General features: G+C 41.7%; 1 protein-coding gene across 18 annotated transcripts in view; it reads right to left on the bottom strand.

Annotated features, from left to right (window-relative positions):
* Positions 1 to 16,781, bottom strand: part of RAPGEF4 (Rap guanine nucleotide exchange factor 4) — a 295,155-nt gene that overhangs the window by 69,903 nt on the left and 208,471 nt on the right. For 15 of the 18 annotated variants that reach the window (XR_003519020.2, XR_003519021.2, XM_027588682.2 and 12 more), the window contains 4 exons: positions 14,712 to 14,765; positions 14,304 to 14,410; positions 10,289 to 10,410; positions 8,255 to 8,438 (listed from right to left, as the gene is read on the bottom strand). Coding sequence is in view for 16 of the 18 variants with exons in the window: in XM_027588682.2 (XP_027444483.1) it covers positions 8,255 to 8,438; positions 10,289 to 10,410; positions 14,304 to 14,410; positions 14,712 to 14,765 (467 nt within the window). In the remaining 2 variants the exon portion in view is untranslated. The remainder of the gene's footprint in view (positions 1 to 8,254; positions 8,439 to 10,288; positions 10,411 to 14,303; positions 14,411 to 14,711; positions 14,766 to 16,781) is intronic. The other 3 variants (XM_027588684.2, XM_027588698.2, XM_027588699.2) reach the window with 1 other exon arrangement.

The raw sequence follows: 16,781 nt of genomic DNA, 5'->3' as shown, positions 1-16,781 counted from the left end.
GTGGGGTGGGAACGCTTTATTTTTCTTGCAACACTCCACTTCATTCCACCTGACTGTCCAGCTCGTAAGTCATTTCTCAAACTTGGATCATGTTCCAACACTCTTAAGATCTTGAGATCTCACCTCTTCCACTTCCCTTAAAGGAAGTTTGGTGTCACTACCCACCCTCTTGTCTAATAAACCAATGGAACGTGCTTCTTTTCTTCACCTCCCAGGACCCTTGCTCAAGAGTGAGATACTCAGTGTTAGAGCCATTCCAGGAACCTGGTGACTGGACATTTAAAGTGTCCTGTCCTGCTCCGTCTACTCACTTTCCTGCCACACCACCGCCCTTTCACTTTATCTTTAACCCAGAAAAGAACATTTTAAGTTTACTTCAGATGAAAGTAGGCGTTTTTTAGTTGTGATAGCAATGCCTGGGTACATGGGGATTCTTTCCTTCTTTGTGAGGTTAGAAATGAATACAGTCTACCACTGCAGTCAAGGGCAGATGCTTTATGAATATTTCTGAGAAACGAATTCATCCCCATCAGGATATGGGGTAAGTTTCCATAATTAAAGCCCCTGAGTGCTAAGTGTTTTTAGGACAATGTAACTTAAGGTTTTTCATTTTTAGAAACTGAATATGCCCCCCGCCAAAGAAACTCAATATGCCCAACATTCTTCCAGCACAAGTGGTTACTCCAGGGACACGCTAGAAGTTTAAAGTTAAACCTGTGAAAAGGTGCAAGTAGAAATATTTTCCTTTAAAACACCTAAGCAGCAAGTTGAGAAAAACAACTCTGGATGCCATCAGATAGGAGAGCTACTTGCTTGCCTTTGTGTGTGACATATATATATATCACATAGAAAATGCAGAAGTTTTTTGAGGAGGTGCTGTGTAGATGGATTATTGCTTTTTCCTTGCAAAAATTAATTCTTAATTAATCAGAGACAGAGGGATTATCCATATTTCTTTGGATTTCACTCCTCATTCAGTAAACACACTAGAGAGGACGAAGTTGAAGCAAACTAATAGAGGAAAGAATATTCTTTGTGGAAAAAAAAAAAGGAATGAAACTGGATTTGGAGTAAGCAGACATGTGGACTCAGCACCTAGTTCAGCCACATATACTTCTGTGTGATGTTGAGGAAGGAACTTGACATCTACTAAGCTCAAGTTCTTCACATGTAAATGGTGGATAATAACGTAAGTCCTGCTCGTTTCATAGAGTTGTTTTGAGGTTCAAGGATGGGAGGTATAGAAGGTCACCGTATAAACTATATAGTGTGATTCAACTATTAATGATTAAGTTTTGTTTGTAATCCTGGCTAGTGAGTTGATGTGAATATTTTTCTAAGTAGATGATAACACCTGTATTCCATTCAGGTCTATAAGTAATAATTGAGTAAGATGAGATTAGTGTGTAATAATTATTTTTAAATCAAGTACCCATGACATCTTTCCTCATTGATACTCTAAGAATAAACCCAGGAGGCCATTTTGAATCCTTTTAGGCCCAAGAAAGGGGGTAGACCACAGTAAAGAACACAGATTCTGGAGCCAGACAGACCTGTACCAAATCCTGAGTCCAACACAGGCAGGTGATTTAACCTATGCCTGTTTCCTAATCCATAAAACGGGGACGATATTAATAACCACCTCAGAGTTCTATTGGAAAAATTGAATTAGATCATTGTTGAGCATAGTCCCTAGTATATGTGGCTCAATAAATGTTGGCTGTGATTAAATAAAATTGCATTTCCTTTTCTGTTTACAATCTGTTTGTGAAGTTGGGAGAGGGTAAGCAGGGTAATTAAACTTGCTTTATAATTTAAGAGATTTGTAATCTGGAGATGTTGGGTACTTTTTAGTGATTTAGTAAGACTAGAATCCAGGGCTCTGGAGCTCAGTCTTACCTTCACTTTATTTAGCAGTCTCTTGGGTCAAATGCATGTATCTCAAATGCTGTCATTAAATTTTCAGAGGAAGACATGTATCATATGACCTCACTGATATGAGGAATTCTTAATCTCAGGAAATAAACTGAGGGTTGCTGGAGTGGTGGGGGGTGGGAGGGATGGGGTGGCTGGGTGATAGACATTTGGGAGGGTATGTGTTATGGTGAGCGCTGTGAATTGTGCAAGACTGTTGAATCACAGCCCTGTACCTCTGAAACAAATAATACAATATATGTTTAAAAAAAAAAAAAGAAGAAGATAGCAGGAGGGGAAGAATGAAGCGGGGGAAACCGGAGGGGCAGACGAACCATGAGAGATGATGGACTCTGAAAAACAAACTGAGGGTTCTAGAGGGGAGGGGCTGGGAGGATGGGTTAGCCTGGTGATGGGTATTAAAGAGGGCACGTTCTGCATGGAGCACTGGGTGTTATATACAAACAATGAATCATGGAACACTACATCAAAAACTAATGATGTAATGTATGGTGATTAACATAACAATAAAATATTTTTTAAAATTCTCAAAATAGAATTAATTTTTAATCTCAAAGAACTCAATATCTGGCATTGTGTCCTTAGTCTCAGCATTCTCCATAGATAGCAGAGAAACCTACTACTGCAAAGTTGACCATCCAAACCTCCCATAAGGTTCTTCAATGGTGCCCCAATGGCTATAAAATAATATCCAGTGCACAGAGAGTGCATAGCAGAACCCCCTCAATCTGACCTGGGTCTAACTCTCCAGTCACATTTACTAGCACGCTTGGTCTGGGCATTCATTTAGTGTGAAATAGCTTATTGTTCCCTGATGGAACTTTCCTGACATCTTTCTGGCTCCAGTCCCACCCCTGCACTCCTGTCAGGCTAGGAGTTCTTTCTTTGTTCCGGGAAAAAGAGCACTAAAATATTATTTTTTGCTGCTGTTAAGAAAGGGCTTGAGAATGAACCTAACATCCAACAAGGACTAACTGAATGTATCAGGGACATTCAGAGGGTTGACTACTATGCACCTATTAAAAATCCTATCCTTGAAGAATATTTAAGATTAAGGGAGAATACCACAATATACTAGTAGGGGCAAAAAGTTGGGAAGTGAAAAATAACCAGAGGAACATGCACCAAAATACTGATAATTATCTCTGGGAGATGTGATTGCAGGTGTTATTTATTTTTTCTTTAACTCTTTTCAGTAGTTTCCAAATTTTCTACAATGAACACATTGACTTTAACAATAAAAAGTCATTAAAATCTTGAGGTAATCTTATAATGAACCCTACACTGTAAATGGGCAGTACATCCGTCTTCCCCTCTCCCAAATCTGAATCTCAGTGGCAGTAATCCAGTGGTTGGCTACTTGGGCACGTAAACATGAGGGGTAAGTAGTAAATTGCCTTCACAGGGGAGAGGCAACAAATCCAAACCCAAGAAATGGCCCACTTAATGCAATCATTTCTTCTGGTAAATTCTACAAGCTTTCACTTAGGGCACAGCAATCTTTCCAGAAAAAAACAAAGGCAAAGTTTGTCATGCAGTGAAAGAAAAGATTCACAATGAATTTCTTATTTCATAAAGATTAGGATCTTTAAGTCATGTTTCTCTTTTCATCTGATTTGCATTTGAGGATGAATTTCATAACTTTGAACATTTCTTGGCATATCCCAACAGAAATCAAAACCCTAGGCACCACTGGTTTTAGGCTTGCTAATCTGGGCTCCCCTGAGGAAGCAAATTTCCCTGTAATTATCAGGATTTCAACTTTCACACCCTCAAAAACAGTTTGGACAGATAAAGACCCTATTAAAAGAGGCTCTATTAATATGGAGAAAATAGACAGCCTCTCAAATGCCCTCTAGAGCAAGTGTGTGGAACAGCAGGTGGGGGCTGCCTTAATGTAGCCAACTGACCCAATTAACAACCCACTTTCACTGCGTGTTTTCTCATATCACTTAATCATCTAAATTGTTTCCTTTTAAACTTATGCCCTATAGCATATGTTAGGAAGTATTCATTTATCACATGAAATAAATGAACTCAACTTTCTGAGTTTCTCGCTCATTTGGAAGATTCCAGAATCTGCCAAGAATTCTGTGTGTGTGTGTGTGTGTGTGTATTGTGTGTGTATATATATGTGTGTGTGCATAGAATATTGTGTATGTATATATACACGTATATATATTCATATGTCATATCTTTGTTATACGTATTTTACATATTTATATACTATTTCTTTGTTTTATGTATCTATATATTCCCCCCCTTCTGCTTAGGCCAACTAACTTATCCCTTTCTCAACTAGTTAAGCTTCCAGGCTTTTGGGGAATTTCAGAATTGCAGACCTAACTAGAACTAGATTTGGCAAATGGCATCCACTTCATTTCCCTCCCATCTTTAGGCTGGTTTCAGACAGACCATGCTAAACAGTGGGACATCATATCTCACTTTTCTTGGAAGAAGAGGTTGAGAGGCATGTACATATGATCAGAACCCTTTGTGTTCTTGAAGCCTCTTTATCCAGCTGGCTCCCCTGAGCTTATAAGATCCCGCTCACCTGGTCACTCTACATCTTTTTCCCTTGGCCCCCTATCCAAAGTCTCTGCTCAAAGGTAAGCAGAAGGAACATTTCTATTGGCAAGGGGCTCCACTGTATCTACTTGCTGTAGGGTAACCTCTTGTTTTTAGACTTATAAACAAAGCTGAATCAAAACAATTAGCTCCAAGAGCTCATTTGAGGTTTGATGGCCCTGCCTGCGAGCTGCGACAGCAACACTGTCAAACTGTCATTGTTCTATGGTACTTGCCCCCCAGTGCCATCCAGGTCTGCACCTGTGAAACCAGGATGGGCATTGTGAGTCACTCTGCCTGCCACCACATAAAAAGCTAATTTCACATTCAGAATGTATGTTTTTTTTTCAATACCAATAGCAACAAGAGTATGCCAAAAAATTTCCCCTGAAGCTCTATTCTGTTTTTTAAACTACAGAACATTCTTTCATAGTTTGACAGTTAAAATGCTGCAGTTAATGTAATAAACAGAGAATTTTTCTAAGTAGCCTGTCAAAACAAGTGACACTTTTTTTTTTTTCGCTAGCGAGTCTCAGATTCAGAACAATGGGAAGTACCTTTCAAAGCAACATCTTCATTATACAATCAAATTCTCAAAGTAATCTTCTCATCAAAGAATATTGTGTTATTTCTTTCCCAGTAATTATCAGAGTTCTGCAGCCTCTCTGGCAGTGGTGACTATTATAAAATGCAGCTGTGCTGAATTAAAAAAATTGGGGGGTCCTGCCCCGGTCGATATGGAGCCAATGCATCTCATGCCTCCACATTTCCTAATGACTTGGCTGTCTGGGCAGTAAAAAGTCAACATTTCCAGGACCTTTAAACATGCCCTCAAGTTTCCAGGAGCAAAGTGCTCAGCTGGTCTCTTTAAGGATAGCAGTGATCCTGGCAATTCTTGATCAACTAAGTGTATTCTCTTTCCACTCAAATAAAATAAAGTCGAAGCTCCAACAGTTATTATCGGACTCTCCCCACCCCCCAAAAAGTGTGTATGTGTATGTGTAGAATTTGAAAGTCTGTCCCCCCAAATTAGATTCTTTCTTCTTCACTTTCCTATTTCTTCAGGGCTGTCATTCCAACAGAAAGAAAAAGAGTACTGAGTCAGAAGAACTACCAGCTCGATTCCAATTTTGTAGTTTCATAAAACCTGGAAAGATGGGGAAGGCCCAAGGACACCCAAATGATGTGTCTTGGAATACTGGTGAAACCTGTACTTTCCAGTGATTGACTAGAAAAATCCGACCTTTGGAATGTAGTTTTCTCTGAACAACCTTTGGGCTGCCAAGGACCACGCAATTCAGTGCTGTATGGAAGAAAAAAAGCACAAGCATAGGCTCCTATTTCTACGGGTCACTCATGAAACCAGCTCTCAGGCTCTTGTGAGGATGAATCAAGCAATTGGCATGAATGTTTCTTGCACACAGCAGGCACTCAATAAATGTTTGTTGCATCAGAATCTAATTTGGGAGTGCCTCCCCTACTGGATTATAAAATTTCCAAAGGCAGGAACAATTTTATTACATTTTTTAAAGAACCCCTTTGGCCCATGCTCAAAAATTTTTGTAAATCAAATGGCATTTCTGCTTCTCTTGAAGCAACTAAGAGCTGAGGGCACATTAGCTGGGACTATATATTCATTTGATCATGAATTCACTCAGCAAGGGTTTACTGATGGTCTATTGGGTGGAATGCATGGAGCTAGGAATATGGCTTTCTCTAACTTCTACGCCAGATTAAATCCCCCTTTCCATATTATACTCCATTAATAGACACTACATTTTCCTTTGTACTAGAATGTACTACAGCTATGATAAAATGATTCCTTGCATAACTGTTTAAGGTCTGTCTCTTGGACTAGGCAGAAAGCTCCAGGAAGGAGGAGCAACCTTCTTGTTCGCTGCTTCAACCTTAACAACTAAACATAGTATCTAGAACAAAATAGGTGTTTATCAAATATTGGTTAAATGAATGAATGAATGAAGTAAAATGAGACGTGTCCTTGCCTTTCAGAAACTCACAGCTTACAGCAGTGTTTCTCAACAGGAGCATTAGTTTCAGGGCAGCTCATTATTTTGTAGGGTCCTAGGTATTGTTGGGTGGGTTTAGCATCCCTTGGTCCAAACCACTGCCCAGTGAATGGCAAAAGTGTGCCCCCTCATGCACTGATGCAACCAAAACATCTTCCCACATTTCCAAATACCCCTTAGGAGGCTGTCCCACTTCCGATCCAGAACCACTATATGGTGTTGGCTTGAGTAAAAGTGACAGCAAAAATGGGATGGATCCGGACAATGGGACAAAGGTGTATGGAGAAGGGAGAGAGAAAAGCAGGCTGATGTGAAAGAAAGCATGGTTTAGAATGGGGTTCCTCTGAGTTCTCCATGCCCTGATGATTCTCGCGTGTCCCCTCAGCCACCCACCCCTGTGATCCTTCAGGGCAGACAGAGCATAGATTGGCTGGGTAAAGTTCTCAGATGCTACCCATAATTAGGTCAGTGAAGTGCTGGCTTTTCTGTTTGATAGTTTGGATTTTTCTGAAAATTTTTGTTTGAATAAAGGGTTTTGAGGCTAAAGGGGCCGAACTAGAATGAATGTTCTAGAGCTAAAAACGATGGTGCTAACTGGAATCAGGGCAGGCCTTTGATACACATGGTGGTGGACATTAAAACCCCAAAAAAAGTTTTGACAAAGAGAACATAACATGACAAAAAATGAAATACGTTGAAGGAAGGAAACAGAAGCACTGAGAAGTACCGTAGGTTGGTCTGAGGGGCAGATTTTGGGGAAGTTGGTCTGAGGGACATGGCATTTTTGGAATGTGCCCAGTGGACACACAAGACATGTAAAGTTTAATACTCTTGTCAAGACCTGCTAATAAATGGGGGTTGGCCAGGCCCATGACTCAGAGTCAACATCCACGGCTGCTGGCCCCGGTCGCAGGGTGGAGGGCCATTTTATTCCCAGAAGGAAAACATAAGCCTGTGTGTGGTGGCCTCAGAACCAAGTGCCAAGTCATCCCTTATTGAAAAGGTTTCCCCGAGCTTGGGGCCGTGGTATATGCTACTCTGTATGGCCCAGAGGAACCAGGAGAGCTCCCTGAGTGAAACAGGGGCTCAGTACATTCTTTCTGAATCCATCTGATTAAACACTTCAGAACCCTCCAGCATAGCTGATGGGTTGTTACTGAAGGTGAGGAGGTTTCGGCTGAGACGGAAGGGGGAGAGCATCGCACAGGCAGAAAGGAGGCCTGGAAGCGCTAATGGAGCGGTGGTATTCTCCTAGGAACGGGTCTCAAAGCTGAAGAGAAGAAGGTTCAGAACCGCGGGAAAGGATGTGTTGAATGAATGAATGAACGCAAGCATTGGCATGACGTCTATGGTTCTGATGACCTCCGTCCTCTTGCATTAGAAAGAAAGGGGCTGTCGCAGTCCGGCACAGAAACCGAGCAGTTTCTGTTTGTCATTGCCCAAAGGTCATTTAATAGGCGGAATCAGTGTTGACATCCTGAACCCACCGCTAAAAATCTGTACAGTTTTCACTCATGCAAAAGGGAAATGGAATTATCTGGCTCAAAAATAAAATACAGGGGAGACAAACACTGCTGTGTCACCCCTTCAGAGCCTCTCCTTCGGCCCTTGGTGAAGGCCGGGACTTTTGAAATCGGCCTCGTTCCCGGTGGCCCCCGCGAGCGTGCTTGCGCACCCCCGTGGCCCCGGGGACCCGCAGGGGGCGCCGCCGTGCTCTCACTCACGGCTTGCGGAGGATCATCCTCATGTGGGCGTCCGGGCCCATCTGCGACAGCAGCAGCATGGTGTCCTGCAGCTCCTCATCACACTCCTTCTTCTCCTCCTCAGTAGGCAAAGGGGCATCCTCGTGCTCGTCATCCAGAAATCGATAAAATAAATATTTGTCTTGGAAATGGTGCTCCTGGTCCACTACGCGAAACATGAAGACGAGCGTCAGCTGTTGTCCCTCGGCCTCACAGCTGCGTTTACCAGAAGCAAATGGACGGGGTCGGGCAAGAGAGCCAAGTGACAGCAAAGTGGTGAGACTCCTCACCCCCCTCACTCCACCTCGCCCAGGGCCGTGCAGCTGGAAGACATGACTTCCCCACTGCGGCCAGGCACCTCGCAGCTCTCTCAGACCCGCCCGCCTCTGGCTTGCCCTACCACTTTCTTATGAGAGCCTGCCAACTTTTCTGAGATGAGCACTCTGACCAGCAAAAATTGCCTTGGTGACATTTTCTAGCATGTGGGACACGTGTCCCAAACAGGAAAATAACCAACTGCCAGATCATGCTCTATAATGGTTTTTGAGTACAGACTTAAAACAACCCTACTTTATAGGGATCAGGATTAATGTCTTTCTTTCTGTATGTTCTGTTTGTAAACGTGTCCGGCTGCTATGAAAAAAAAAGTTAGAGTAAAATTAATTGTTTGAACAAAACTGACTAGACCAAGCTTCTAGGTCATATAACCCTAGAAGGGACAGTTCTGATTTTTAAAAGTTTTTTTCTCTTGTTCCTTTTTTATATTTATTTTTACTTTTTATTATGATTTTTTTTAATCTAAGGACATCTTCTGTTTTTTTTTTCCTTTTTTTATTATTGTGTTATGTTAATCACCATATATTACATCATTAGTTTTCGATGTAGTGTTCCATGATTCATTGTTTGCATAAAACACCCAGTGCTCCATGCAGAACGTGCCCTCTTTAATACCCATCACCAGGCTAACCCATCCCCCCACCCCCTCTCCTCTAGAACCCTCAGTTTGTTTCTCAGAGTCCATCGTCTCTCATGGTCTCTTGTTCCTTTTAAAGAAAAATATTTAGATTTCGGTAGGATAGTCAGTGAACTTGGCTCAGAATCTCTCACTTTTATATCTGAAAGCTTTTAAGCCCCTTTTCAGATGGAGCACCAACACTGCCAAAAGATGAAGAGAAATAGTAGATTCTTGCTGCTCAAAACATGATCCCAAACAGCAGCATCAGCATCAGCATCATCTAGAAACATGTTGGAGATACAGACCCTCAAGAGCCATCCCAAAGCTGCTGAATCAGAATCTGCATTTTAACAAGAGTCCCAGGTGATTCGTATTCACATTAAAGTCTGAGAAACACTGGTGAAGCCATCATTAGACTCTCAGGTGTTGTTAAATTAAATGAATGATTTTAGTAGTTTGTCAGTTTGGAAAAGTGGTCTGAAAGCAAATGGCACGAGCAGTTCAACCACAGTTCCACTCCAGTCCTGACCAGCTACCCTGCCCAATGATCGCCCCTGCAGCAATCAGGGACCTCAACTGTCGAGCACATTCCCGATCTTCAATATGGTCATCCTGTGTGTATCCAAACTGGCTCTCCCAGATCACACCACAGTTAAAAGGCAGCTTCTAATTTCATTACTTTCTTTCATGCCATCAGCCTGGCCACACATTTCATTGCTCTTCATTCTGCCCCCACATCGGGATTGCTATGCTCAGAGTATAATCACACTATCAATGAACCGTGAATGCAAACTAATAAACATAATTGGATCTCATGCACTCGAGTTGCCATTTCATTTTCCCTTCATACGTTCTCCCAAGTTAGGAAGGCACAATGGGGGAACATAGCAACTGATAGCCTCCACTCACTGCATTTGTATTGCTAAATGAAGATGCTGGCTCTGCGGGCCTCTAAAGGGATCATAATTCTTTCTTTCCCATGTGGGAGTATAGCAACAACTTACCGGGGAAATGCACTTAGCATTTCCAGAGGGCTTTCCGGGGACTGTGGCTCGTCTTACCGTGGTTGAGAACGCTGTCCTCCACCAGCACCTGCCACATGCCAACAGCCTGAGTTCGGGAGTGAACGCACGAAGTCTGCTGCAGCATCCAGTCCACCAGCTCAGTTCCCACACAGCATTGCCTAAGGAGAGCGGGGACACAAATGGTGGGAAGTCACCCCTTTGCAAATGAAGGCTGGGAGATGGCTTTTGAAAGACCTTCCCGAAATGCTTGTGCCCTTCTAAGGATGGCACCATCTCTGGAGTCGAGCTCAGGGAGCTCCTCTCTAGTTTAAACTGGAGGAGTTTCCTGGTGCTGTGCACTTTAGGAAGAGGCTTAGCCTGGGAGGGGTCATGAGATACAGCACTGGGCCTGCTCTTCCACCATATGAGGTCTCAGGGCCAACAAAGCATGGCATGATGTGGCCTCCAGTTCTCAAACTTTTGTACAAACCAGCAGAACCACTCAGCTCATGAGGGAACCTTCCAGGCAATGAAAAAGCATTACAAACTGCAGCTCGGGGGGAGACTGAAGGGCCATGAGATGTGGAACATTATCTTAGCAAGCTAATCCCAGGGCCAGAAACTCTTTTGCCCTGAGCCGGTCCCAGAAAATCTCAGTGTAAAATGAAGGCAAAGCAAAATTCTGACTTCCTTCACCTGAGCCTTGTGAGGAATGAGTTAATGTTTGTGAGGCACTTGGAGGTGCTCCATGAAAGGCGCTGTATAAGTGCAAAATTATATAGCACTTTATATTTTCAAGTAATACTACTGATCTTCCTCAGAGGGGTGTTGGGAGAAACAAGCAATTAGCGATGCAAATCTCTTTGAAAAAAGTCCTATGTAATGAGCATGAGCACTGCTGCAGAGCCCGTCATCTGAGGAGCTCCACACTCTTTCTGTAATAGTCACACATTCACCCCCAAGTTGCCCCTCTGTATAAGTCCGTCAGGATGGGCAGACCACATGTATTAGTTAGGAAACATATAATTACACACACACACACACACACACACACACACACACACACACACATACGAGGGAACACTGAGGTGGGGTGAGAGGGAAGGGAAGGTGTTTGTGGCATGATGGCTCAAAGGCGGAAATGGAATCTTGAAGCCTTAGGACGGGATCCCAGGGGACAACACAGGATGTCACAGAGCAGCTGGGTCTGTGTCACTCGTGGCCTCCCCTCCCCTCCTAAGGATGGCACCATCTCTGGGGTCGAGCTCAGGGAGCTCCTCTCTAGTTTAAACTGGAGGAGTTTCCTGGTGCTGTGCACTTTAGGAAGAGGCTTAGCCTGGGAGGGGTCATGAGATACAGCACCGGGCCTGCTAGTTAGTAGCTATGTGACTGTGGCCATATCGTTGAAACCCTCTGGTTCTCAGTTTTCTCATCTGTAAAAAAACAAGGAGGAAAAGATGGCCTCTAAGGCCACTTCCAGTTCTAATATTCTAGAGATCTGTCCAAGCTCCTGGGATGCCCTGATTCAGGTCCGGCCTGGAATATTTCACAAGGAAGATGTACTGAGAAGACCATCAGGTTTCCAGGGCTGCTCTGAAAACAGTCTATACCCCCATAAAGAACTTCAATGAGCAAAGGAGGCACCTAGTTACTATTCATTCTGAACACATGACCTGTCAAAACATGCCTCTTCTAATTTGAGAATTTCTTAATGGGAAAAGTCATATAAAAGAATAAAAAATTAATTCCATGTGGCTTTTAGTCCAATGGTTATCTTTACTAAAAGGAATTGAGATGATCCCAGAGCACCTGGGCCCTTGTACAGGGTATGAGAATCCTGCCGTCAGAATACAGAACAAAGACACATAGCTGTACCACTTGCGGCTGATGGAATCACTGCGTTTCCTCTGCATTAATGATCTCTAGCCACTTTAGAATCGACAGCAGACCACTGGGGATGATACTGCATCTGGGGAGACTTCAATGCTCTACTACTGCAGCAATGATGTAAGTGGGTGGGGAGGAGGAAGGAGAGAGATGGAACTGGGAAGTACAAGGTGTGGGGCAAGGAACTCAAACTGGGATGCAGAAAAAGGAAGTCATCCCTTCGGCGCCCAGTTGAGTGCATGGGTTATTACCAACAGGTCATTAATTTGTGTCATAGGGTGTGGAATAGACATGACACCTATATTTCAGGGATTTAAAATGTCAGTACTATGGAGCAAGAAAGGGTTTATGGTTTTTGACTCCTGGTTTCCATTTCGTCACGAAGATGACATATTTTAATGGAATTTCCCTAATGCAAGTCAACATTTGGAAAAGCATAGTCACATCTTAAGTCAGGGGAAAAAATAATAAAGACTTAGAAAGAAAAAGGTCCTTCAGCCATATTAGATTTTGAGATTCACTTAATGAGTTAAAGTGTTCTAACTCTCTCTGGGAACAGGTGACACATGATTATTTTTTTTTAACCTTTCCTTCCTTTAAAATTATAGCAGTGTGTAGAGACCACAGACTCCCAAAAGAATGAACTTCCAGGGTTGGAGAGTTCCAAATGCAGACATCCAAAATGGTAGTTAGTAAATATCAACATTAAAAGGGCTAGATGAACCATCTGTCTTAAGAAATGGAAGGTGTCTTGTTGATAAGACTAAAGTGTTTCTCAAATCCCAGCTCATTTCCAAAATTCTATCCAAGAAGAGGCCAGCTAATGTAACAAATATACTGTCAGTTTGGGTCTTGTAAACATATTCATGACAAGCACAAGCAGAAGAGTGTTTGGTTGCATGGAGTACGGAAAAAGTGATCCAAAGAGGAAGAGTTTGCCATGTTTTCCCATCTCTGTCCTTGGGAAAGAGACTGGATCTTGAAGCACATGTACTCGAAGCTTTGCTATAGGGTGAATCAGGTCGAATTTTATAGGTTCTATCATAGTTGATAGTCCCTAGAAAGATATGTATCTTTCAGGATAACTTTAAAATTTGTAATCTAGCTTTTCCTTGGGCCTTATGAATTTGGTTCATGTGAATCAAATGGGTTTTCACTCATGCCAAGTCTGATGGGTTCTGAGGTCATGTCTAGGCTAAATGGGAGAGTTGAGTGATTGCTGAAAGAGGGTTATGAGGGTGATCCATGGGTGTGAGGAGAGAGTGAAGGCTTGTGTGCCATACATAGGCCATTCCAGTTCCTAAATCCTTGTTGAATTGAAAAATAATCAAAAGCCAAATCAAACATGGATCTTCAGTTGACCTACCACTGTTCAGTCATCCCAGAAGATTCAACTAAATACTTTCTGAACTCCAGTGACAGCTATGAGTCCTTAATCTAAATGATTACAGATGTGATACAGAGTTGTATGTCTCACTATATGCATACTAGAATGAAATCCTACAGTAGAAAGTAAACTCTGTAAAGAACATTGTATAATTTTGTTTACTCCTGTATCCTTGGGGCTTGGAACACAATAGCATCTGGTGCCCAGTAAGTACTTAATACAGTTGTGGAATTAATGAATGATAGAATGAATGAAAAGATCATTGCACTTGGAAATCAACCAAGTTTGGTTGGTTTAAATCCTGGCTCTGCCAATCACTAGACTTGTGACTTGGACAAGGAAAACTATTTAATCTCTCTGAGCCTCAGTTTTATCATCTGAAAAATGGCCTAACACCTACCCAGCAGGGTTGTGGTGAGGGTAAAATAAGATAACATATGGAAAATGGCCTGGCAGAGGGCTTCAAGCACAAATAAATGCTCAGTAAATGTTAGTTGAATCTCATCTAAATCTAATAATTTCCTTAAGAAAACACTAGCAAACAAATAAAAAATTTTTTTCTTCTCTTTGTTTATCACAATTAAACCAATGTCCAAGCAAATTAGTTTAGGAATAACTGCTGGGAATATTAAGGATAATTAAAGTTAAGCAGGGATCAAAGACAAGCTTAGATCTTCCAGAACCTGGAGGATTATAAAACAAGCTGCCCATGGATGGAAAACAAGAAAACGCAAGTTTGTTCCATTTCACTACACATGAATCTGAGGGGGCCAGAGCCTTTAGGATTATTGCACATACCTGTATGTCTTTAGGTGATATTTTCTATCTCTTATCATGTGAGGTGCTCGAGAAAGAATGGCATTTCGTAAAATTTTTCCAGCCCTGAGGATCTTCTCTGAAGGGACCTGGATTTTAATCAGGTGAGAGCAGAGGAAGGAGAATTTATAGAAGGAAAGCAAACCAGATGAATACTTAAATCACTTTCTGACTCTGGCTTGAACAAATACAACTCATTCACACATTTACATTGTTCATTTGTCTGACATGTCGCTGTTTTATTTAAGAACTGAAACACACTGAATATTTACTGTGTCTAGAAAATGTATCCAAGGTTTCCTGATGTGATGCTCTGACATACTGACCACCTCCAGTGGTTACCTAAGAAGCTAGCTCTGACAGCTCATCACCCCACCTACATCCCATTACCTTGCTAATGGTGTTAGCAGGACGAAGAGGAACGTGAGGTTCAATGAGAGGTGTCTGAAAAATAAAATGTTAAGGCGAAAGAAAATTAAACAAAAAAGTTCGCTAAAGAAAATTATGGGTTGGGGGGATAATAAGAAACATCCATTTTTATAAAACTCAAAATAGAATTAAAAAAACAAGAGATAAAATCTGCCTGAATAACTTGAATGCAGAGGCATTCAAAGGGCAAAATTAGACCTTCAATTTGCCAACATTTAAATATAAATTATTAAAAATGAAAAAACCAAACAGATAGGAATGATTAGATGTTTGCAGGCTTAATGAGAAGGGAATCAATATCTATGCAAACCATAACAAACATCAGAGCAGAAGAAAAAGCGAAACAAGATAAACATGTATGGAGATTAAAATGACCTATCTCAGGGGATGGGGATAAAGTATTGATTTAGAATGGAAATGAGCGATTTCATCCTCTGTCATGTAGTTAAGATTCTTTTTCTGCAATTTGTACTTTTGGAAAAAAAAAGTTTTAATTTCTAAATGATCCTTCTTGGTGGTTTTATGTACTCAAGTTCCTAGAACCCACAGGGACAGCTAGTGTACCATCTCTTTCATTTGCAAAGTGCCGTACAGTTTTCAGGATTCCATGCCTGTCAGAACAGCTCTAGGATCTACATGAAGCTCCCACCATTATCCACATTCTTCAGATGAAGCTGCTGAATTGGGATCCCAGGAAAATCCCTTGGTACACAGCTACATAGGTAGGTCCGTTAGTCCTCCCAAACCCCTCCCGATAGTTCTCTGTAATATCTGGCAATGGCATTTCCAGATGGAGGAGAAAGATAGGTGTGGTCAAAGATGGTGGTAGGACCATCAATGCCAGAAGGTAGGAGATGATGGCATGTTTAGTTATGAGATTGTGATAGGCAGAATAATGCATCCCCCTACCCCAAGATGTCCATATCCTTATCTCCAGAACCTGTGACTATATTAGATTACATGACAAAGGGACTCTGTAGATGTGATTAAGGCTCAAAATAGGAAGATTATCCTGGTGTTTCCCAGTGGGTCCAGTGTGATGATATGGGCTCTTAAAAGATGGAAGAGGGAAGCAAAAGTGTTATAACCAGAGAGACAGCAGCGTGAGTCAGACTTGGCCTGATTTTGATGGCTTTGCTGATGGAAGAGACTGAGAGCTAAGGAAGGAAGACAACCTCTAGAAGATGGAAAAGGTGCAGCAATATATGGATTTTCCCTTAGAACCTCCAGAAGGAATTGGCTGCCAACACCTTTATTTTTAACCCAGTGAGACCCATTTCAGACTTCTAACCTACAGCACTGTAGAATTATTAATTTGTGTTGTTTTAAGCCACTAAGCTTGTGGTAATTTGGTACAACAGTAAAAAAGCAAACAAAAAACCCCTAATACAGACATTATTACACTATTTATACTAAAAACCCTACTTTTTGCAACATCAAGCCATTACACTGAAAATGAATTGGTAGATTTTCCCTCTGGTCCTAATTAAAAAAAAATAGAATCAATGGAGGAAATAAAAGTCAATATTAATTTAAAATACTTTATGCACCTAAATACAAATACACATGTATAAATATATGTTTTCCTTTTTATCTACAGCAAATTTAAGATGAGCTGCTGCTTTGACATTACAATAGAATTAAGGAAATAGGGGACGAAATACAAAGCTTTAAGAAAAGCATAGATGAGATGCCTATTTACTCTGAATGACTGAAATCTCACTGACTTACTTAAACATTTCCCTCACCTCCGGGGCATCAAGGAGACTTTTTTTTTTCTCCTCTTGAAATCACTAAAGCACAGGTGTCAAGCAATATTGTAGTATTTTAGCAGCACACTGTTTACAACCAGCATAGACCAAGGAATATCAATCTGATTCAATTCAATAGGAGCTTTAAACAGAGACTGACTTTGCCCAGAAATAGCCCACATCCCCTTAGGGCAGACCTTTAGCTGGGAGAGTGACCGTGCCCTGTGTTTGTACTACTTCCTCAAAGAAGACGGAGTTGTGTGATCCCAAGTCACCGGAA

Source organism: Zalophus californianus, chromosome 3, assembly GCF_009762305.2.
Source record: "Zalophus californianus isolate mZalCal1 chromosome 3, mZalCal1.pri.v2, whole genome shotgun sequence".
Taxonomy (NCBI): domain Eukaryota; kingdom Metazoa; phylum Chordata; class Mammalia; order Carnivora; family Otariidae; genus Zalophus; species Zalophus californianus.
The sequence above is the reverse complement of the archived record's forward strand: the minus strand, read 5'-3'. Positions and strand labels throughout refer to the sequence as shown.